At 38.4% G+C, this 25,159-nt stretch overlaps 1 protein-coding gene across 3 annotated transcripts; it reads right to left on the reverse strand.

The window, feature by feature from the left end:
• On the reverse strand, positions 1–24,793 carry tbc1d8b (TBC1 domain family member 8B). Of its 3 annotated transcripts, XM_088925463.1 has the most exons (21): positions 24,533–24,793; positions 19,154–19,264; positions 17,575–17,693; positions 16,755–16,980; positions 16,311–16,551; positions 15,418–15,625; positions 14,512–14,679; positions 12,947–13,111; positions 11,289–11,439; positions 10,657–10,871; positions 10,407–10,524; positions 9,519–9,804; positions 9,083–9,215; positions 8,227–8,325; positions 7,901–7,969; positions 6,581–6,821; positions 6,012–6,077; positions 5,604–5,693; positions 5,171–5,224; positions 3,616–3,713; positions 1–2,447 (listed from the first exon to the last, which is right to left on the reverse strand). In XM_088925463.1, exons 1-21 carry the CDS (start codon positions 24,657–24,659, stop codon positions 2,025–2,027), a joined length of 3,408 nt encoding a protein of 1,135 aa, XP_088781589.1. In that variant the 5' UTR covers positions 24,660–24,793; the 3' UTR covers positions 1–2,024. The 3 variants fall into 3 exon arrangements, with proteins under 3 accessions (XP_088781589.1, XP_088781588.1, XP_088781587.1); XM_088925462.1 differs by lacking the exon at positions 5,604–5,693 and having other exon boundaries at positions 1,946–2,447; positions 5,171–5,212; XM_088925461.1 differs by lacking the exon at positions 5,604–5,693 and having other exon boundaries at positions 1,946–2,447.
• Positions 24,794–25,159: the final 366 nt, after the last annotated feature.

Below are 25,159 nucleotides of genomic sequence, written 5' to 3' on the forward strand. Positions count from 1 at the left end.
TTTGTTCTGAAGTTTTTAATACCGGTATGTACAGTACTTCAGAACATACTGTCGAATGAAACAGACTTTATTTCAAGGTCTTATCTCCCATGTCTTAAACACTCCAGCTGTTAATGCCTGTTTAAAAGACTAATGTCTGTATTGGTTTCAAAATCCATTAACCAATGCATTCTTTTTTATAAATAATATTAAATTATAAAATATATTAAATAATATAGTTAATAATTTTCAAGACTCACCAAACCTAATATACTACAGGAATGTTATCTGTACATTAATCCAACTTGTTTTAAACAGCAAAAGAAACATGCCCCTTTGTTTGCTACAGTATTTTGAATTAAACATACTTTAGAGCACATTATTGTTCCCTTCATCCAAAGTAAGAGATCAGCTGTTGCCATCTGAAGGGATAGTACTGAATTAAAGACACAACATTGTACCTTCCACAATTAAATCTGTTAACAGCCAAACAGTTACAGCATCCTTATTAAAAACTGAAACTCTTAACTTAAAGTTCACTTAACACACACTCAGCACCTGTTTCTCCATTTTTTTTCCTAATGCATTCCATTATCAACAAAATTAAGAAACGTTCAAACCGAAAGAAAAAATCTCTTGTTAAATTTAAATTCAACAGTGACAGAGCAAATCCACAACCCTCTACATTTTGCTGACCCTCAAAACCTGCCTGAATTCATTTTTTTTAATTAAGTCTTCTAACAATGCTGAAAACAAATATTTGGCTAGCTTATAATCAACGAGAAATTACATGCACAATCAAGCAAAATGTTTTATCAAATTAGAACTTTTAAGATGACCTAAAAGATTCTTAGGGCGATTTTAACAAGAAACTTTACATTGCTATTAAATACACCTTTCAATAATGTTTACTTAAAAAAATCAGGAAAATATGTTCCTAAAGAGCATGCATAAAGTAGTGGCCAACTTTACATACTTTGTCTAAAAAGCATTTAATAAAAGCTTTTCAAAAGATCCTCTGCATTTCCCTCTTTCCAAATACCTTTCAGTGTTAAACGTACAAAGCATTAATGTAGGTATTAACATGCTTGAAAACTCTCAACATTTGAACTACTGCTTTCAGACTGATATTTTTTCCTGATGCTGATAAAGGAAAGTGCCCAGATCTTGATAATTCAGATATGACTTTTATAGTTTTTTGAAGGTGACCCATGAATTTTCAGTCCCGCGGTTTCATTTCATTTTCCTGAAAGGAAAATGCCAACAGCTTGTTCAGACTCGACCAGTTGTAAGAGGTTAGTTTTGAATTTGGTTAAAACTGGTTCTTTAAAAACAGTAAAATCTGCTCACAACCAGTGGAGTTCGTGTATTTCAATACTCAATAATCATCCGTACAAAGGAAACCTTTGGGTACTGCTGTTTCCAAACAGGTGTTTTGTGTATTAACAAATCATTAAAGTATAACAAAAAATTCTCTTTATGCCTTTTTTGATGGTGAAATTTATCAGCTCAGTGTATGGCACCTTGACAGCGGACAACACCTTATCTATGAACCAATATTTAGCCAGCCAGTTTACTGTCTATTTCCCTTTGCTTTAGTTTTGGGACAACTAAAAAAACAACAGCAATGCTGGCTTAACACATTCCAAACCATTTCCAGTCACCTTAAAACTCATAACAGACAGTACCTAAAATGGTCTGATACTTGCAAGGAGAAATGCTCCTTCTACTTTAACCAACTTTATCCCCAAATACTTGAATTTCCTTTCAAAAACCTGGTGCTGCCAACACAGCAACTAGTATGTTGTCAATCCAGTTAGCAGGTGTTTTAAAACAAGACACCTGCCTGCTATTCACAAGTGGAAAGCAAGTATCTGAGGTGTCCTGAAAAATAAAGGCTTTTACTACCTTTGTTGCCAAAACCTTTCCGAAAAAGGATAGGATTCTTGGTGTGTTTAATAAAAGGGTATATAAGGTGCATCCCTTTAACACAAATAGGTAAGAAATCATTTATGGCTTTAATGAAGGATTGGAAAAAGGATCCTTCACTTCTTGATTTGAGCTCGGAGCTGAGCAGTCTTGGCGTGCTCCAGTTTTGCCTGGATGCCCGTGGGTTTTTCGAAGAATCGGACGATCACAGGCTCGTTGAGAAGGGAAGGAAGGATCTGCTCGAAGGAGAAAGACCACTCCATCTCTTCTGGCTGCAACCCACCCTCTTCTGTGCTTGGCGTGCTGGGGCTGCCTGGGGAGCTCTCAGATGGCGGCAGGGCCTTAATCTCTGGCTGCACGGTGTTCGACTGCGCTGAGGCAGCCTGGGTAAGAGTGCCAGACCCTTGCAGCCTTCTTCCGACTTCCTCCATCTTCAGTAAGAGGCTTGTGACTCGAGCGATTGCCCGGTACAGGGACTCCTCCTCCGGGTCCCCATGGAAAAGGTTGTACATCGTCTTGGAGAACTGGATGAACTGGGCCTTCAGGACATAGAGCGAGGGAGCATTGGGATTCATTCCTTAATTTAAAAACACTGGGTAAAAGGATTCATTGTGAATACCAGCAGGCCTTCAAATAACCGGGTCCATGCGAGCCCTGCGCTTGCTGGATTTCATTACAGTGGAACTCACAGTCACCTCATTACACCCATAATTGAAAGATAAGCAGATTAATTGACATCTTCATTATCCTGAGATCTTAACAATAGAAGTTCATTTCAGGATAAGTGGTATAACTTGAAATGTAACATAAAATCTACTACTTTTTAGAAACATAAAGAGAAATGAAAAGTATATTTAAAGGCAACATAGGAAGTAGACTGACATTAAAACATGCAATATCCCAGCTTTCCAAATCCTGTGATTCAGACTGTGTTAATTCATTGTATACCAATTACTGATTTCAAAACACCTGTATGGTAGCTCTTTACCATTGCAGCACATGCACATCGCCAGTGCAGCCTCCTCAATCTGCACATATACCTTGAGGTGTGGCTCAGAATATACTGTCATAGACTGCTGCAGACTCTTGCCCACTCAGGCTCCAGGCACACCAGAAATTTAGAAACACTTATGTGCAACAACATGCTGCTTTAGGCCTTGCAGTTAAACAGAGGGGGGTAAAATTGTTTTTAGCTCTGAAAATGTAAATAAAGGTCTTCTGGGAAAAGATCGTGTGAATGCAAAATCCAGTTTTGTATAGAAGCAAATTCAAAACAGCGATCACTTAGAGATAGCATCTGTATTTACAGATGCTGTTATACATACATATGCATACACCTACATGTTACAGTAAGAATATTAAAGCTGGGACTGAAATCCCTATTTAGAAAGGGATTCCACATCTTTATTTAGGGATTTTGTGAATCCCTAAATTTTGTGATTTTACCATGCAAATGTAACATACATGAACTAGTGATGTAATGACTCACTAATTAGACTATTGTTTGTCGTTTTCTGTTCTATATAAGATACAAATTTTGGCCACATGGATGTGCACATTATGTACTGCATATTGCATGAGTTATAACAATGTCATGACCACAAATGTGGAAATTTTGCACCAAAAACCACACTCTGTACTTTTATTAATTATATCAAGGTCTTTCCATTGCGTTGACATAAGCGCAAGTAGCATAAGTTTCCTTACCTGGTTTATTCTTGGCAAATTCTTAATGCTTTCTTCTTTTTTGAGGAGCTCATCCTGCCATTGTTTAAGGTAAGCCTGAAGATCGACTTTACCTTTCCCTGAAAAAAAAAAACAACAAAAGTGATTAGTTTAGATCAAGGATTTTCAATCCAAGTCTCATAATGTGTAAATTCATTTGCTCACATTGTAGATGCTAATTGTGGATGTGCTCACCTTTAATTCTGTTTTTAAATTTTGATCATTCATAAAAATCTATTTATAATAATTAAAAATTAATTTATCTATAATAATTTAAAAAACTACTCTTAAACAGAGTGTCCTTACACAGAGAAATATTTCTTTAAAAGGGTTCCTTGGGCCAGAAAAAGCTGAAAATCTCTAGTTCTTACCATCAAGTACACATTAAATTGCCTGTTTGAATTACCTCCATACAATTCAGATTTGTCACTGTGCACAGCTGACTTTGTCACAGTTTTGTTTGGTGTTACTTTCATCACAATGTTTCTCTAATTCCCTGCATCTTGCAATATGGGAAGTGCAGTTAATTCTGACATCTGTTAACTTGTTTGATTAAAACAAGATGACTGTGATAACATTTTATCCACAGTAGCACTTTATAGAATAAAATTAAGATTCTGCAAATGTACTCTAGCAGTGAGTACAGTGCACTCAGAGTAAGATTAATCACTTATTAAGCAAATCATTTTCGAAACTTCCTTCAGTAACAGGAATTAGAGGTACACTGAAGTAAAAGTAAACATGTTCAAATGGATCACTCTCATTCATGAGTATCTGAACACTAACCTCAACAAAAAAGAAGCACGCCTACTCCCAAACTGGTCTACAAAATGTGAAATTTCTTAAATGCCGTAATAACATTTAACATAGTGACAGCACTGGAGGAAAAAAAATCTGAAAGGCAGTATCGGAGATGTCTGATAGTGATATTCCTACCTGACCAGCCTGACCAGCTTCTTCCCTGTACTGACATTTCCTTTGACTTTAATTTGAAAAGCTCAGCTCATTTGCCTCCTGTTTCATGTGAGTATTATTTCTAGACACTTCCACTGCTTTGCAGCAACACTACATTTCATGAACAGCAGTACAAAAAACCTGGCTATATCTGTGTATTGGAAGTATTCCTTTTTTATAGAAATAAAATATTATAGCCATGGTACTGTAGCTGACACATGAATAACCACAAGGAATTTGTGTAATAAAAACACTCTCAAAGCTTATTTAAGCTTGATTGATTATCAATGAAAAAAGCTCAGTCCAGGGCATTCTCACAAGGAACAGCTGGGCCACAAAAGACCTCAGGCCAAATACTTTCTCAATGAAAATTAACTTCAGCAGGCTTTCAAGCCATTTATGTCCTGAGCGTGGATTTATTTATATCTGTGAGAGGAAAAATGACAGCTTTATTATTTTTCTAGTTATTGAAACTATGAGATGTTCAACTTAAACTGAAAATGGACTGTGTATTTTAATGTTAAGATCGAGAGTTCCCTGCTGCAACAACTATCAGAGAGGACGTTTTCTGTAAGAAGATTACCTCTTTCTGGGCTTTTCCTGATGACTCCATCTTCAGAAGCATCTGGTAAAGACACTGAAATGGATAAATAACTGTGTCACAAGACAAAGCAGAAAAACATCAGACTTCATCCCTATATACAGAGTCTTTCATATTGCTGCTATGAAAAATGAGGCACTAGAACTTTTGAGAAGAAATGCTAGCTTGCAGTTGGTCACCACCCTCTCATTTGTTGCTAAAATGTCAGGTTTTCTGGAACTTTGACAGGCTTTTGGTTAAGAACTATAACTGCCTTGTCAGAGATCTGACTCTTACTCAAAAGACGGCACCTAGATTCTGAAGACTGATGTAAAAGCAACACACAGCAAATGAAGGAAAAGAAAATGAAGCTCTCTCTCAGACAGTGAAGTGGATAAAAGCAGCAGAGGTGAGAAAAGAGAGAAACAAAGCTGACCATTCAGGCGACTCAAGTGTGACAGATCTTCTTTAGAAAAGCTGTTGCCTTTTGAGAACACAGGACTCTCTGTTTCTATCTCTGTAAATGCTGAAAGACATACAGCAGTAAGTGAAAGAAAGATGTTAGAAAGGCAAGATACTGTAAGTACAGAGAAAGGCGGAAGATTACAAGTCAGTAGCTATTAAGGTCACAAGGGAATTTCCTGCTGTAGCAGTGAATGGTAGAAAAGCAAGTTGGATTATTTGTAGTGTTAAAAAAAATATAAAATAGCCTAAAGGTTGAGACAGTTTGCGATACAAACAGTAATTCGACTGAGCAGAAACGGTAAAGTACCAATACTGAAACTACCATTTAATGATAACAACTTGACTTTTATTATCCTGACTTTTGGAGTGACAGATTTACCTGGTGGTAAATGTATCTTGAAAAGGAATTTCAGTTTTTCCGTAAATGTTCCGCTGTATGTAACATCTGTAAACACAAAATAGACATACAACGGGGTGCTGATGCTGTTGTTACTATAGTGATGGTGTATCTGTAGTTCACTAATTTAGACCACCCACACATCTCAACTTCCCCACATTACTTTAAAGCAGATTTTTGTTTGTCAGTGGCCTTGAAGCTACTCAAAGTCTATTAGCCATTTCAACCAAAAAAATAGTTTTGGAACTTTATCTTGATAGCAGTACTGTACATGTTTTTGTTATGATATCCAGTAATATTTCTTATAGCTGATTTCTTTAGAATAAAGAGTCAAACACGAACCGGAGGCCACAAGTAGAAACTACGCCAGCCATGTTGTTCTGGCTGATACCTTGGATTCTTTCAAGAAACCGCTGAATGAAAGCCTTAGATCAACTAACTACTAAGTACCAAACGGGTCAGATACGAATATGGTTACAAACAAGAGGGTGCCATTCAGCCCTTCTTATGTTTAGAGAACTCAAGAATGTAGGTCAATGGACTCCCGTTACCCAGGGCACAGCAGAATTCTTTGAAGTTGATAAGGCCATCTTGATTTTCATCTAGGAGGCGGAACGTCCAAAGAGTAAGGGCATCCAGGTTGGCACAATGGGCCCAGGGACTCAGAAGGAGGAAGAGGGCACGGAACTGGTGGTGACTCAGCTGGTACTGCTCGAGATATGGCAGGCTGGGGTCATGGTGCAGGAGGATGGGGCTGTTCATCGTCCAGTAACAACTCAGAAAATGCTGCCTCTGTATAAAGCCGTGACACATGAAACAGACCACACGCTAAAATCAGATTTAAGGCTCTAGGAAATTCAGGATTTGACCAACTGCATGGAAATCAAGAAATTGGCCAAACACCATGGACCACTTTTACTTTTTTGAAGTATTTCCGTTTCAAAACATAGATGAGGTATTTTGTACAAACAATCCTTAACCAGAACTTCCACAATCACACATCATATTAATCATCATGGATATTGAGAGAAAGTGGTCATCCTTTCATTGACATCATTGTGTTATGCGCAATATACTGTACACATAGTGTAATATAGGGCAAAAGTAAGGCAAGGTGATGGAAAGTTAAGTGTATTGGCAACTGAACATACAAAATAGTATCCACCAGGAGCTTTACATAGAGATTGAAGTAAGCTCTTCAGAACTTCCTGTAACTTCACTGTGGATCATTCCTGAAAAGGATGGATTCTAGTTTTCATCAAAAGAGGCTAAAGCTGAAACTGTAGCTCCATCTCACAAACCACAGTGACATCCTTGTTACAAAGATCTACTTGAAAGCAGACACGCATGAAATTCCCTAAACGTTTGACATCACAGAAGCTTTTGCTTGTGCAGACATCCTATTTGAAACGCTGGAGAACCAAGAGTTACCTGAAAAATTTGAAAGAATTGGAACTGAAAGATTGTGTTTTTTGTGTAGTAACTGATAAATAACATGTTAATCTGTAGAGTCACATGTCTTTCACCCAGCGTTGTGGAACTGGCTAAGCCAAATCACTTGCCTGTTGTCCTAAAAGCACGTGGACAGCTCCAAGGAAAGCCAACACACAGTGAACCAGCTGATACTCAATTTTGATAAGAAAATATTTAAAAACCTCACCTGTAACTATGTTTTATTTGATAAAAGTCTTACTGATTTTCAGGTTTCTAGCATTCAGCATGTCAGTTTTGCATTGTTGGTAGGGTAGATAACCGCCATCTACTTGTCTTGTTACAAAACTCTGCTGGCATCATTAATTTTAAATTTCTCATTAACTGGCTAGATAACAATGCCGTTACAAGTAAAAGACATGAAAGGCTTTTATTCATACCTTGAAAAGATTGTAAAGGTCTTCCAGTTCAGTTGAACTAAACTTCACCTCCTGAGACACAACTCTTAACTGAAAAATAAGTTACATTATATTTTCAGAAGTTTTTGGAAACAGTGTATTCAATCATCAGAGGACATAGACAAACCAACTCTATACAAAATGTTCATCATTTTTTAGAAAGATATGAAACAGCAAGCTATTACAAGCTGACAGAATATAAGCGAAAACATCTGGAATTCCTGTTCAGATTCTTAAATATTCTACTGTTCCCAGATAGCTCTTAAATTTCAAGAATTTTAATGGTAACAGGAGCATATATTACTTACAACATTTTGTTTTGTTGTGTCTTCTAAAGTCTGGATCACATACAGTTTGTTTCCTCTCCTCATGCTCTCCACTTCCTCAGATCGAATGCCACCATATTTCTAAGGATTACAGTGTTCTTTGTAAGCATTCAGCATTAAATTACTTATACGTATTCAGAAAGTACACAGTTTAATTCAGACTGCTCCATTGTAACACACTGTTGATAGTTTTGAACTATACATTCATTCAATAGACAGCTTTAGCACTACCTTATTGATTTGTCTTATCAATTTAGAATCACCAATTATTTTCCATTATATCCATCTGTTTTAGAATCACCACTCCAGGCCCGGCTTGTGACTATGAATCCTGCACACAGAGGAGAATGAGGAAGTGCAGGAAGACTCCTCCAACCTGCCCAATTTCAAGCCACTCATCTTGTTAACACGTTTTTTTTTTTTTGATAGTCTGGCTATGAAGAATATGACACAAATAAGTCTGGTTTGGGATATGAAGACTCTCATTCACAAAGATTAAAAAAAGATACATGGAAATAGTATCCTGATGGAAGTGTGTAACAACGACGACCACGTTTGGCTCTACAAAGGTGAATTAGAATGAATACTGAAACACAAGACTACAAAACTACAACATTCACAATAAAATGATGATTAATATAAAGCTTATATTGTACAATTAAAAGAAAAATAAGCTAGAGCTATTTTGCAATGAGGTTTACATGCTTTCATTTTAGTTCTAAAACTCTGTTATAAATCTTTAGGAACATCTGGACTTAATGCTAGCCTCCATTCTCTTTCCAAACAGCCAGGGCAGCCATTACAGAAAACAATCCAATTGATCAAAACGGTATAGTACCTCATAGGATTCTTTGATAAGGTCAGTGATATCCACTTTAGGATGAGACTTATTCCCATCGCTCCCTACAGGGCCCTGTTGCAGCACAGTAGCTGGCAAAGGGCTGTCCTTGTTGGCAACATTGTCAAAGAACCTGAAAACGAGATTTTATTAGAGATACGAAAATAAAAGCAGTTAGTCGAAAATGTATTGTAGCAGATAAAATGACAGTTATGTATTGTGGCATTTTACTCTACAGTACGTAATGCTATGATGTAACATTAACCATTATGTATACACCTACTGTGATTCATCTTCTACAATGTCAAAAGTACACTTGCCTTCTAAAATCACCTTACTGATTTGGCGTATATAACAGCAGAGCTGACAAAACAAACAAGTACTATCAAAAAGTCCAGAGAAGGGAAGCAGTATCAAGGAACCATAAGTGCCTTACTTGTTGAGAACAGTGACAGCCTCAGCATCATCACGGCAGGTGAGCAGCCGGTCCATGTTGTAGTCCAGCACAGCCAGCCCCAGCTGCAAGATGGCCTTGATGCCATCGTAGAAGAAGCAGTCCACTACATTCACGGCGCTCTCGATGGGTAGCACGCTGATGAACAGAGTCAGGAACCAGGACAGCGACACAGACGAGAAGAAGGTCATGTCTGTCATGTGTTCAGTCAGCTGGGACAGGCGCTCCCTGATCAACTCCTCAAACACAGCCTGATCCACTAAGGCTCCTGCAGGCGCACACATTTGTGGAACCGTGTGACTGACAGCACAGCACACCAATCAGCTCAAGAGGAAGAACTGTCTGGCAGTGCCAGACAAACATGGTAACAGTAAAGTCTGCCTACTTTGTCTCCAATGGAGGGATGAGGCTTCTTTAAATCATCTCCTTGGAATCAAAATAGCAATGAAATACGAGATAAAAAAAATGAAGATACTTTTTTTCTCTCTTTCCAAGCCATTTACGATTTAAAAAAAACCTTGGAGTTAAGATCGTAAAAGCTGTACTGGATACTGTAGGTTTTTTGCAAGTTATTTAGACACATTTTTGCAATTCCCTTGTGTGGTGCACAAATTATTAGGAATCTGGTTCAGTTTGCTAAGCAGTTTATTCTATAGGCAAATAAAAAGGATCTTCTATATGCAAAACAAGTGTAAGCAAAGCATGTGTGCACAAGCACACAACAGAAAAAAAGTAAGTTACAAAGCACACTGGCTAAAGATTACAACCGATTCTAAAACTGGAAAAAAAGAACAGTGCAGTAAGGAGATAAACCAGTGCAATACATGGTAAGTTTACCTTTACAGCCCTGGAATGAAACTGCCCACTTACCGATGATTCTGCGGTTGAAATAGTCTGGCAGCATCCTCTCGCACACTGCCACCAGCAGCCAAAAGGCCTCCTCTTCTTTTGCATACAGGAGCAGGACTGATGTGAGAATGTTCATCGCCTTCACGAATCAAAGACAAAAACAAATGTACAAGAAACATCTCCTGACAAAATGCCGCTTCATGACATATCTTTAGAAAATGCAAACCTCTAGTCTTCAATTTGGAGCAGTTGTGGAACGGGTTGCGGTTACCTGACAGTATCCAATTTTGGGGTTCCTGTAGGCATAGGCCGTGAGCACCCTGCGCAGGGCGGAGATCCCCGTGTCGCTCTGAAAGGCGGGGTGCTCAGGGAGAGAGCGGTGCAGGTCCCTCTCAATCTCATCGGTGGCCAAGGTGCACGTGCCCATAGACTTGTCTACCAGCTCAGTGTAATAACCAGGGTGAGTGGCCATATCATTGACAGCACCTGGGAGATTTGAAGAGATCTCTGACTGAAGAATCCTATTTCAGTTTTCACTACATTTTACACTTAATTTGGCTACATTAACGAGTAAAGAATTTCCTTCAAACCTACTGTAAGGAAAATTGTTTAAAAGCCCTGGGGCTTTTAGATGGAAAAGGAAACCTACATGGTTGGAAACGTCTTTCATTTCACAAAGTCAGATTTTAAATAAACCCCAGAAGTCTATTTTTACTTTCCATTAGGTAGCCAAGACCATAGAACAGGTATCAGTTTTATAAACTCCCAGTGGCAGTGAGATTAAACTACTTGCTGTTATGATCATATACTGGCTTTGAAGATGGATATACTGGAACAAAATGGCTGCTGGCAGTCATTCAGCTAGTTTCTAGAGGGATTTATCTGTTCAGCCAGAACGAGCACCTGAAAATAGCAGCCACAGCTCTCCTCGTAAGGCTTCAGGAACACCACGGACAATGAGGTCACGGGTCTTCTTCGTCCGGAACATGCTCATTCCCCGACCATACTCTGCAAAGTGAATGTTCCACGACTGCTCCTTCATCTTCTCTTTAAGCTGTTAACACATTAATGAAGGATGCAGCAAGACACATCAGTAGCGTAAAGTACCCGTCAGCTTAGAAGACATTTTTTGCAAATTCTGACAAGAAAAAAAAACAGTATTTATTATGTATTTGTTTAGCTCCACTGGGCAGCTGAACTTCAGTTCCTCTTGTAAATACAACCTGGAGCACTAGAGGGTACTACTGAGCACTTTCCCAACACTGCTACCTTCCTCATGCACTGCACCTGCTGTCGTCACACAAGGGACAATGAAATAATACAACTAACCTTCACATCTCCAGCTGTTTTGTGTATTGTGTACCCAAGCATTATCCAGTAAAGAACACTTAAGATGTACTTAACTGCTTTGTGAAATGTAAACCAGAAAAAAAGCTTTCAGATTTTATTGTTTGTTCTATTCAGTAAGGTAAAATAACTTCAATTTTCTAAGGGATTAATCTTTTCCTTTATTACTAAGAAATTATAGTTTATTAGTTGATTGTTATCTGTAACTAATATAATATAGGAGTACCTACAAATATTATTATTATTTATTTTTGTGTCACTGGTCCCTGAGGTCTTATTATGTAACCCACAGGCAAAATGTTGACGTTGAGATATTTCTTATGGAAAATCCTTAACTGCTATGAAATCCACCTCCTTACATTTTATAACATACAATTCACCAAAATGTCTTCATTTTTCAAATAATTTCCAATTAATTTGAAAACAGTCATTTTATCACCAAAACGAAGTTCTCAATATTTGTAAAATACTGCAGGTATAACAAATCACTACAATGCTGTAGCTGATGAATGTAACTGGATTAGGTTTGTCTTTCAGTGGTTTGAATCAATGTCTTCTTATGTTTGTTCCTGGAAACTAAAGGGTATAAAAAGGTCGTAGGGATTATAAAGCAAGATCATTTCAAAATCAATAACACAGAATAAATAGAATGCACTAGGCAGAATTGAGAGGGAAGTCCTAATCTCACTGATTTGAAAGTAATATGATTATGGGACAGTTAAATTAATTTGGTGCCACAGTCATCTGAAAGTACTTTAGCACTCCAGGAGGCCCGGTCTTTCTGCGCAAAACATTGCTAACTGAACAATACAGCTGACACAAGACAAAAAGAGCTGGCATTATCCTGCTGCATTATTTCATGGAAGTAAATTCAAAAGAATTTGGGTGCATTAATATGGCATTGAAATAACCTGGCATAGAGTAATTTATTTGGGCACAAGGCTGTGTGTGCACCCTTTGCATCTTAAATAAAATAAGTTGTGATTTTCAAAAGCCAACATGTATTGTGCATAAAAAAATGATAAGCCTCATGCACAATCTTGCTCCAGCTGTCACAGAACATAAGGTGAAAGCTACAGGGAAATGCATGCAGGGTAATTACAGAAAACCATCGCTGTTTTCCCCAAGAACAAGGAATTGAGCTCTACTCAGCAAATCTACCGTGTATCACACTTGGATAGATCTTTCAGGTCCATCAGCCTATTTTAGCATACCATTTTGGGATCCAGGTTTTCTGCATCTTGCGGATGGAAGACCGTCATCAGGGCCTCTGTGCTAACAGTCTTGCTTGTGCCTTTCTGTCCCACCATCAGAGCTACCTCCTCAGGATTGTCCTCAAAATGCTCAATGAGACTCTGACAGGCCTCAGCCGAGATCTGCTGAGGTATGAAAGGTGCTCCATTCAGCCTTTGGGCAAAATCCCTTTCCACCATCAGGGAATATAAGTGATATGTTCTCACACAGATCTTGACAGTAGATGAATATGACATGAGAGTATGTGGGTGGATGAAAATTGATCTCAAATGATATACATAAATTGAAATTCTTAACATTATCCACATTGTCACTTAACATTATCTGTATTTTTAAGAAAGATTAGCACTGGAGCAATAAAAGATATCCCAAATCTCTACTGAGACAGAACGGATGGTTTATCTTTTTTTGCTAAAAGGCATTAAAATTAATTAATTTCAGCTCAAGATACAAGATTAGTTTTAACAGGCACCCTCTGTTCTGGATTTTAATATACTGTTACATGATCTCTCAGTGACAACACTATTTTTAATGATACACTTAACTAGTGGCGAGCATTTCAAGGTGTGTTGCAAGTGCAAAATAACAGAAGATAATCATGTTCTAAGAACCACAAAACACAGACCAAAGCACTGCCATTAGTTTAACAATTAAATAGCATTATTTCTATTTACAAGACATACAATTCACAGGAGATGATTAAACGATTAAATACTCCTTTCGTTTTTTAAATACAAGATTTATCTACCAGCTTTAGAGGATTCACTGTGCATGGCTGCCACTCTCAGATTTCAGTGTTGGAGAAGGATAGTCATGTTGGCACACTTTTAAGCATGCAAGTCCAACTCAAAGCCAAAATCCACATGAATTTAATGACTAATGAAGAGATGGACCAGGGTCTCCTCTTTCTTTGACAGCCTGAATTCCCTCATGCACCTGTTGCTAAAGGAAATTAATATGCATCTACTCACTGCTTCAGTAAAAACAGTATGTTTCTAGATGACGGGAAAAACCTTTAAAATGCCATTACAACTCAGCCATTTGAGTTTGGCTTGAAAAAGGAAAAACTACTAATTTGGCAAAGCAACTGTTCAAATAATTGTGGACTAGGAGGAAGAGCAGCTAATCATCGCGTGACTCAGACAGCCTAACAGTGCTGCTGCCTGCACAGGCTGGTTGAGCTACACAAGCCATCAGACATTGGTTGTTAATCAATGTAATTATATATGATACAGTGAGAAGATTTGTATGTTGGGATCCTAAAATGGATTTTGTGTTGAATCAGTGTCAATCCACACACAATTCATTATCTTTGAACTACAGTGAAAGCGAAAGGGCTTTCTGATTTATCTTGGCACTCACCCTTGCAGCCTGACTTTTCCTTTCTTTGTAAAGGAGAAATCATGACTGTAGAAGGTATGTGCAGATTTAGGACTGGAAGCCCTCAAAAGGGCATCCAACTGGTAATCATACTGTACAAGTGGCAGGCCTGTCTGAAAGCAAGGATGAGCGAGCGGATCAATACCTCTCTTGTGCCGCTGTGCTGGGGGCTGGCTGCTGTCCCACACCTCATCCGGATTATATAGGCAAGACGCTCAAAATCCCTGACCTCCGAGAAGCGGACAGCTCTTTTCCCCCTGACACACACAGTCAATGCTTTGTTCGCACTGTCTGACTTCTCCACTCCAACAACCTGCCAGGATATATCTCATTAAAACCAGGAAAGATCCCTTCCAATCCCATGAAAATGTGCTTAGTACAGTTCTGGTCTCATCACAGTCATAGCAGACGGTATTTGGGAAGATTTCCACAAGTTTTTACCTCAAGCCGATAGGGTCTCATTATGGAAAAAGCAAGGGATGGGAAAACTATAACAGCATACTAACAAAGATTAAGTCAAAATTAATTTTTTGATAAAGTAATATCTAACCATTCATTTCTATGACTTAATATGTACAGTATTTCATTCATATACTGTATCAATCTCCAACCTTTATAGAATTACAGTTCTTTAACGAGGGACATGGACTAACCTATGCTGTAGAATACAGTGTAAAACGCCATTCCATGGGCTAAAAAAATAATGAGAACATCAGGCCCGTTTGGTCATTAGTTGCTTATTGATCTCATCTAGCTATTTCCTAAAGCAGACCAAAGAATGTTTGCCTTCAACCACATGACTGAGAAGCTTATTCCATACTCCCACAAGTGCCTCTTGTTCTCAGTTTTAAAAGCAATTTCACACCATTTCCACTTCTGTTGTCTGGTTGGCGATTCACTGTTCATTTAGAAGCTCTCTGCATTGACTTTGTCAGCACCTCCGAGTATTTTGAATCAAAGGAAATATCCATAAAATCATGGTCAGAAAGGCACAAAAAAATTCCAGACATCTTGTGCTGTCCAGGAGGGCATCGAAAAAACAGCTTCTTACCTCTCGTACGGGGATGATGACGTAGCACTGGCTGCCGTCCTGGCTTGCAAAGCAGAGATAGTTTTCGGAGACACAGATCTTGCCCAGGGTGTTGAAGTGGCTAAAGGGAACCCACAGGAAACTCTCGTGGACCTCCAGCAGGTTCTCCTCTCGCGGCAGCCGGAAAAAAGCCCTGAACTGCTCGTTCCGGGCTCGCGTCTCCAAGCCTCTGGGGGAAAGAGGGTGAAGGAGGAATGAAATCGAAGAAATGAAGCTGGTCACCAAGAATACCTCATGTGAGCAGAGTAGCAAACAGAAAGCTAAGATCTATAAATCCTCAGATACTATACGTAGTATTGTGCTATGACTTTTCGAGGGAACGGGTAAAGGTTCATTCCATGCTGAAAAGAAAGAAAAGAACATAAACACAACTTTTTGACTGTGGAGCCTTCTTCAGGTGTCATGGTCCCATGTTGGTTCTGTGGTGTAATGGTTCTCAAAGGAACCTGAACTTTGACACCTGAATAAGGCTCCACAGCCAAAACGTTGCGTTTCTTTTCTTTACTTTTTAGCATGGAATGAACCTTTACAGTACCTGTAACTTTGCAGCTTATGCACGTGACGCAGCTCCCTACTCAAACGCCTTTGCATGAAGCTCCGATCAGGAGCATTTGAAATATAAAATATGAATAAATACAAATGTTTAATTTTATTACCCTCAGTAAAATAAATCTGAAACACTATAAAGCAGTATTATTAATTATTTAAATCTGAAAAACATCCCTTTCTTACATTTCAAGAAAAAACACAGAGGCAGTATGCAGTGCTGGGTTCCAGGTACATGCAAGAAAAGGCCTATTCACTGACTGAACTGACATTCCTTCGCACACGAGTCAATGCCACGATTTCTGTACCTCTTTGTGACCTGAAGAGGGTCACTAAGAGCAGGATCTCCTTCGAAGGTTTCCTTGTCAAACAGTCTCTTGATGGCATAATCGGCCAACTGCTCCATCAGCAGGAAGGTCTCATTGAGGTGCAGGAACATAGAGAAGTAATGGTCTTCCCCCCGTGCAAACACATGAATACTCTCAGTCAGGATCACATTGGAGGTCTTCTCCAGTTTCCAGATTTCATCCCATGAAATAATGAACTTCACTGCCAAAGAAAATGTGTTATTAACGTTTTTCCTTGATTCTAAATTATTGCCACCTGCTAAATAAGAAGAAGACAGAAACCATATCTGGATACCAATCATAACCCCAATAAAAAAAGTGTATTTTGTGAGATTTAAAGAAAATACAACTAAAGAAAAGGATCACATAGAAGAAATGTGAAGTAGAACTGCATTCTCTGCTCACCCTCAGATCCAAGCAGAAAGGAGTAGAAACTAAGGAAGTTGGTGCTGAGATAGAGCCAGCCCTGACAGGGCACCCTCCCCCTCCAGTAGCTGCAGGAATAATAGGTAACAAGCTTCTCTTTTTCCGGCAGGCCAAACCACTTCTCGAAACGCAGCAGAGCTTCCCGGAACTTCTCAGGATCTTCTTCTTTCACAAGAGAGCTTTTTCCTTCCTCTGCTATCAAGCCCTGTGAAATGAACAGAAGTCGCTTTTAAAAAAAAAACAACATACCAGACTGAAGCCTTGCGCACACTGCACATCTAATAAGACGGACAGCAGACCAAATGCCCATCCATTCAATCATCTATCTATGCAACCATTGATCTTCCAATCTAGCCCATCGGTCCGCCCATCGATTCACCAGCAGGTCCGTCCATCAACTGTCCCTCCACCCATCCATTGGTCTGCCCATCATCCATCAGCCTATTGGTTCTCCCATTATCCGTCCCTCTGCCCATCCGTTGGTTCGTCAGCCCATCCATCACAGAGTTTACACACAGTGTAGTCAATTACCATATACATACACACTATTTTAACAATTCAGCAGACATATGAGGATATGTTGTAAAGAGTCTGCATAAAGAGGTCCTCATTAAAAATTCAAGTAAAAATACTTTGAAGAGATTTAACCTACTCATTATTAAGCAACGTATTTTAATAAGAAAATAAAAATAAAAAAGTCAAAAGATGCAGTTCAGCTAAAGAAGCTCTATTCGTGTTTGTATCTATTATTTAATCTACTACTGAGATCTAAAATACTTAAATCAAAAACAAAACCCACTCTTATTTTTCCCTGGACGAAGCTGGTGATGTCTTCGCTGGAATCAAAGACCGAGAGCGTCCTCATGACATTCTGCTCCAGCCACTTCCAGTGTTTGACAATCTCCTCTCTGGTGGCACCTGAGTGAAGGAGAAGGCTAGAATTTCATGTTAATCCTTTTGAATGGGTTTATTTTCTCCACACTCTAACACAAACACAAGAAAGATGTTGAATTGTGTGCCCTCTTTGAAATGATCACCTTGCTTTAGGATTATATAAAATGATTCAGTGCAATGTTATGAGTAATAAAAACAAGTAGGTTAAAGCGCACTTTTAGGTTAATACCACTAGTTGACCTTATGGTTTCCCCTGAGGTTATTACAGTAGCATGAGATGCCTGAGACACCTTTTGAAACAATAATTTACATCACTGCCTTAAGGTACCCTCAGGAGCATGCTACAGTATTTACTTTAGAACAGGGGCCAAAGACAAGGAGATTTTGAAAGGCTGACACAGCACAGCAACTCAATTTGTCAAAGAACCAGTGTATTTACTGGGGGCAAAGGGGCTATCAGAAAAGCAGTGATGAAACTTCTGCCTCCGGTTAAATGAGTTTCTTACCAAATGCAGTAAGTCATGGCAGTGGATCAATAGCTCAGATTTCTATACTCATTTTCCAAAAACATAACATGGCCAGCTTACAAAATAGCACCCTCATAGTTTTAACACTGTAGTATAGAAAATTAGGAAAAAAAGAATGACAAAAGTACAGCAAACCTCCTTCAGATGGAAAGCTATATAAAATAAGGAACAAGTAATAGGTCTATTCCATGCTGAAAAGAGAAGAAACACAACGTTTTGGCTTTGGAGTCATATGCCACACCCGAAGAAGAATCCACAGCCGAAACATTGTGTTTTCTTTCTTCTCTTTTCAGCATGGAATAAACCTATTACTTGTTCCTTTGCAGCCTATGCATGCTGACACAGCTACCCACCTGAACTACTTAAAATAAGGCCCTGTAGTTGCTGTGGTAATACATGTACTTTATAAAAAGTAACTGTTCATACTTAGCTTATGTTTAACAAAAAATAATATGATCACTGTGGAATAGCTTATGAATATCGGCTGACCTCATGTATATTCAAAATGAATTAAATAGGAAATTACATGTTACACAAGTTGTTTTTGCAGACACTTATTGCAAAACCTCATCTTTCATCTGGAGACATTTCACCTGTCCATATTAACTATTTTAACCCATCTGTTTCTCTGCTTTCACTGCACAGTACAATACAATTACAATAACTACATCTAAATATTCCATTCTTTGTGCTCATCAAAATAATTTATTCACATCAAAAGACAAAACAGATGTAGAGTTTCATAACCATGCTGTATAACACTGCGTATTACTGCTGGGATACAAAGTAAAGCAATGGTTTCCTAATATTGATTTTACTTTAAAGACTTCAAACCTTACCGTAATGTTAACAAACGAAACTATTTTACTCCGTTAAACATGATTTAAGGGCATTCCTACACAGAAATACTGTTGTTCTAGTTTTAAACAAATGAAGTTCTGATGGGTTTGTTCTCACCACATGCTATTGACCAGTAAACCTGGGAGTCTGGCGTCTGGTGGAGTATACGGAATGGTGCAACTTTAGCTGTGGAGTCCATGACGGTGTCTAGTGTTCCCACAAGGAGACCTGTGTCAGTTTTCACAGAGAAGGGGAAAAAAAGGTTACTCTGCAGTATGTAACACTACTCTGCACTGCTGACAACAGAAGCACAACAGGGGAATTCAAGGTTATAAGGCAGCTCATTGTCATGTACAAATACAGGTCTGCTTCCTCTTATCACACCCTTCTCCTCCCTTCTAAACCTGTCAATATGAGATTATTAATATACAGGTCACAAGTTTTGGAAGCAGCAGTGTCAAAGAGGAAACAAACCTGCATTGTGCTATTTTGCTGCTTGGAACAGTTGTATCCAAGTATTGGCAGGACATTTTGTGGTATTGAGGCAACATGAAACAGCAGTTTATGTAGAAAATTAATTCGAGGTCACCTTACACAGAACTACGTGATACTCAGAAATGCGTTCTGTGAACGTATTTGCATAAGCATATTATCTAGAAAAGCTGTAATAGAGATTGGTATGGCACGGGTGCAGTGACTTGCAAAAGTACTCAGATTCTAGCACACAGTTCACATGTTGTTGTTTTAATGCTGGCAGTCATGACCCTCTGAAGTAGCAATTAATGTGTGTTATATGCACAACCTGCTCCTCACATTCAAAGCATAAAACAAAAAAGAAGATGTAAGTAGATGAGTAATATGAATGAAAAATGGCATGATTGCATCAGTATTCAAATCCTTTTCTGTGGATAACCTAGATTAATTCTGGTGCAATTACCTTAATGAGCCATGCAAATAGTTTGATTGGCTTCCATGGGCAATAACAGTGGTTCTCGTGATTTCATAATAAAAAACACTTGTCTCTGTGAGGTTCCTCAGTCAGGCACTGAATTTCCAGTGCAGTCAATCATGAAGACTAAGGAAAATTCACACAAAGAAGAAGGGTACAAAACAACATCAAAGTCTTTGAATAGCCCTGTGAGCACAGTCTCAAGAAATGGAAGGTGCATCGTCGCACACAGACACTGCCCAGGCCGGGGTGTTCCTCCAAAATGAGCCACCAGGTAAGGTGGAAAACTGTGAACAGGAAAAGGAACATCCTCATGCTAAGGGGAAGGAAAGGGACTGGAAAGCTTGTTAGGATTGAAGAAAAAATGGAAGGAGCAAAGGACTGGAAAAGTCTAGAGGAAAATCCATCCAAGTCTGCTAAAGACTTAAAACTGGGGTGAATATTCACCTTTCAACATGATGATCCAAAGCTACACTTGAGTGGCTTATGAACAAGAAAGTGAACTCCTTGTGTAGCCCAATCAAAGTCCCGACTTTACTCTTATTAAGAATCTGCAGAAAGATTTGAAAACTGCTGTCCATAAATGATCCCTAAGCTTGAATGGGCAAATACTGTATCAGCGTGCAAAGTGGGAGCAACTTACCCCAAAAACGTATAGTCACATTTGCTACCAAAGGTGCTTCCACCAAAAACTTCAGAGTTCACAGGTCTGAATAAGCAATCAACATATTTCATTTTTTCTCTGTAGTTTTTGCCAACATTTACTGCAACAATGAGACACCAAGAAAGGCTATGAATACTTTTGCAAGGCACTGTACATACACCAAATTATTTTTCCAGTAGCTTTGGGTTTCTCATAGAATAGTTGCCACACTTAAAAAAAAACTCATATCTGATAAGGTAGTCAAGCCCTATAGCAGTAGTTGCTCACCCTGGTCCTGGTGATCCCCATACCTGCATTGACTTAATAATAAGATTAAAATGAACTGTTTGCCCCCAGCTCTTAAAAATATTGGAACTTTAACTGTTGTATCTGGTAAGTGAAATAAAACCGCAAACCTGTGACTAGAAACAAAATGCAACTTCAATTAGAGTAACTTGTTAGATTAAGTTAAGGGTTCGATTTTGTAACAAAGGTGGGATGGAATGAAAACTGTAAGGTGTGTGGGACCCAAGGACCAGAATTAGGAACCACTGCTCTATGGCATGCAGTGGTAACATACTGTAAAGAGCTACTTTGGGCTTTACTAACTATTGATAGGCTTCTACTCCTTTTTTTTAACAGAACAGAATACATTGATGATATATTATTAAGTTATTATTTATTATATTTTTTAGACTTCTGACAGGCGTCTTCTGTCTCTCATGTGTAAATTGAGCAGCTTTAATGTGTCTATGCAAAGTTTGCAGTGCAGATCCTTGAACATGGAATGACTTTCAAAAGAGGCACTTCACTAGAGAGTGGGCAGCGAAGTGCTCATCCCAGACTCCTTAGCTCAAAAGGATACGTCACTGAACGTACAGCCCACTTCAGGACATTACTTGCTAATAAGCTGTAATGACAGTTCAATATGCCTCTGAATCAGTGACCTTTCTGAAAGCTCCCCTTTCATTGTACTCAAAGTCAACATTTTCATTTGGTGAAAATCAGCCAAGATGGTTGTCTGCAAAATAAAATCCACACAAAACAGTACTTATAACAGCTAATTTCAAGCTGTTTAAAATAGTTGTGTAACTAAGTCATCAGCTTTTATCCAAATAGCAAGCAATAAGGTCTTCAATGCCACCTTTTAAACTGTTTTAACTATCAAAAATAACCAAAAGCAAACAAAAACTGCACACACAAATGTTTCTAATTCATTATATTTATTTTTTTAAGTAGAAGACTTTTTGAAATGTCACTGGAAAGACAGCATTGTCTCTGCTTTGCCTTTAATGTTTCTTATCTTACACAAAGAGAATAAATAAATAGGAGCCTTTTGCCTGTAATCATTTCTGTACTTTCTTCCTTATGTATTTATACTACTTATGTCAGGCACCAGCCTTAAATGCTATGGGTGCTAATCAAGCATTTGAGATATACTGTACTGTACTTTAATACAATCCAATAATTAACACAAAAAGCAGCATCAACATACAGTATGCTGAAGTGAAATTACACATCCACTTTCATTGATCATTTCTAAAAATACTTGTCTTTGAAAAACAGAAACACATTATTTGGAATAGTGCTCTTTTTAACAATTTATTCTATATAATTACTTCATCTAGTGGAATTCATAACACATATTGTGCAGTCAAAACCTGTCAATTGCGTTACATTTCTTTACAGAAATTAATTAATACTCTACTTCTGCAGTGACATTTACAACCACAGGAAGCTTCTGTCTTCCTTACTGATGGTTTTATCGCTCATGAAAGAAGATTTTAACAAAGGTAATTAGTGACTTCTAATTTCCCCAAAGCTTTTAATAGGTGTAGATATGAGCAGGAATGTTCTTCTTTCTATTTAGTTTCCTAATTATGAATCTCGATATTAAAGGTGATTCATTGTTATTGATTGAAATATGTGTGTTTTCACAATCCAAAAATACTGTTCATCACCTACTCTGTCCTATTCCAAACATTAGCATATAGCTGGTTTTTGCAAGTAAGATTCACAGCAGTCCAGAGCCTATTCCAGAATCATAGAACACAAAGTGGAGCAGCAGTCCATCAAAAGGCACAGATACACATACTGTACATACAGTACAAATATACACGGGCAATTTAGATACTTTAATTGACCTAAACAGCATGTCTTTAGGAGGTGGACTGGACAGTACCCAGAAAAAAACACAAAGACATGAGGTGAACATGCAAACTCCACACATAAGGCACTCAAGTCTTGACTTGGGCCCAGGAATCAAAAGCTGTGAGCCAATAGGCCAACCTGCCACATCGCAGATACCACCACAAAAAAAAAAGAGCTCCACTGGGCGTTTGCTTGGATGTGTTTTGCATTGTCCATTGAGTCAAGCTCATTTGCCTTCCACACAATTTTTAAATCTTTCAAAGCAAAAATAAATTCTCAAGAGAAAACAACGGAAACAAATGAAGCAAAGGTCAGTGTTTGTGCAATTACACATCTGCCGATTAACTTCAGAGACTGACAATTTAAGGATCTAAAATCTGAAGCAAATTTAAAGGCATTAAATGTGGTTGCCTTCATCAAAGAAAGGGGAAGACTGTAAGCCCACTGATTAAGCTTTAGTAACTGAAAAGCCTACAGCTGTCCATTCTCACCCACCTTATTTACTTCATTAAAATGTGAAAATCCATTTTAGAAACACTTTGGACTTCCCATGTCAAATCTCAACAGCAACAAATAATCAGCAAACCATACTGTACATTACAAGATCAAGAACATTCACAACTAGGTATAAACCACTGCTTTCATAATGTGTTCTGTCCATGTATATACTACACCAGACTGAAGTATTATTTATCTGGTAGTGTGCTTGGTACTGATTTGTGAATGGCTTTTACTGACCTTGTCACTTGGCCAATCTGTTATGTCAGCGAGGTCACACTAACAATGATATAGTATGTAAGGTACAGTACTATAGTCTCCATAGTCTTCAGTAAGTAGCTGTCCTCTATTATGTTAATGTCTATACACTCCCGATGCGTAGTGTATGGACAAGAATTGTTTTCAAGGTTAATGATGTCTATTGTAGCGAAGGTACATAATGCAAAAGCAATTTTTCACACATGCTGTGCACATAATAAAAATTGATCACCAAAAAAAAACACAAAAGGTGGCAATAGGAGGCATGCACAAGTATTTAATTTTACTTGAGTAAAAATTACTGCTGTCCATACCTTGTTTAAGACATTAATAGCTGCAGTATTATGTATTCTAGCATACCGTCTGACAGGAAGAATATTTTGAACTACACTACTTTTAAGGCTCCACCCAAAAACACACTTATAAAAAAAAACATCTTCGAAATTCAGAGCCGTAAACACATCTGGGTCTATGACACTGACAGCGTGCCGATTGTTTTATTATCTCAACATCTGGGGCTGTAGCAGCAGAAAACAAAAGATTCGCTAAAGAATAGGACCTATCATGCCAGTCTCTGTTTCGATAATATTCTGCATAATCACAGAGATCGTGACACCAAAACAGCATACTGGATTGAAAGAGTGATGCGGTATTCGTCCTTTCTCTAGAATGGTGATTTGCGGACATGAACTCTAGGAATGAAAAGTTCATCACTACGCAAAAAAGGGGAACAACAGCAACGATGAAAACATAACGACATTGATCAATTAAATAATAATTAAATTATATTTCTCCTAAGGACACTGCAACGTGCAGTTTGGTCACTTAATGAAATTGTAAAGTTACATTTAGAGAAAAAAAATGTTCCGCAGTACGTAACACCGTGCAGCTGCTGTATAAACCATATTTAAACAAAAAAAAAATAGGTTGCTGACACGCGTTAGTGGTGCAAATTCTTATTGTTACGGTAAATTACAGTGCAATGCTAGTTCTGTACCTGTTAAGCCACCTCCTCCCTCTCCATATCCTCGCCTTCTCTGCAAGATGAAATAATCATTTGACTTCTCTGTGACCCAGAGCTTTAGGGCATTCTTCAACAACACTTCTTCAGGTTTTAGCCACATTTTGTAACTCCGCTGTTTCAGAGTCGCACGACAAGGGATTCATCGCCAGAAACACCTACTCCCCATAATTGTTTCTGTTTGCAGTTGAATCATTTCCCACGTAGGCAGCAAGCCTGCCAAAGTCAACGGCGCTAGGCGTTTCTGGGATAGTAGTTTCACGGACTGGTTAATTTCTATAGGAAGACATCACATTGCACATGCCACGGACTTCATTTCCCACAATCCCATACTTTCGGCCGAAAACTAGGTACTTCATTCAGTTGAATGCTTATTCAGCAAGAAAATACTTCATTAATGATTTACATGTGACGTTGGTAATATTGAGTTCATAGTGCTGACAGCAAATTGCTTGCAGGTGTGAGGCTACATATCGCAGGAATAATACCACGCAAAGCAATATTTTTTAATATTTGAAAGTTTTATTTCCAAGCAAATAGTAAAGCTACAGTAACAGGAGGGTGACCATATTTTGGTTTTCCAACAAGAGGACGGGAGGGGGG

Source organism: Atractosteus spatula, chromosome 9 (genome assembly GCF_055471065.1).
Source record: "Atractosteus spatula isolate fAtrSpa1 chromosome 9, fAtrSpa1.hap1, whole genome shotgun sequence".
Taxonomy (NCBI): Eukaryota; Metazoa; Chordata; class Actinopteri; order Semionotiformes; family Lepisosteidae; genus Atractosteus; species Atractosteus spatula.

What these genes read in the sequence shown, in the direction of transcription:
- tbc1d8b (XM_088925463.1), bottom strand. Translation starts at nt 24,659, where the DNA reads ATGTGGCTAAAACCTGAAGAAGTGTTGTTGAAGAATGCCCTAAAGCTC. An exon ending in CAAGATACATTTACCACCAG is followed by an intron (nt 5,694 to 6,011) that starts GTAAATCTGTCA and finishes TATGTCTTTCAG; the next exon opens with CATTTACAGAGATAGAAACA. An exon ending in ATTTGCCAAGAATAAACCAG is followed by an intron (nt 2,448 to 3,615) that starts GTAAGGAAACTT and finishes TATGTCCTGAAG; the next exon opens with GCCCAGTTCATCCAGTTCTC.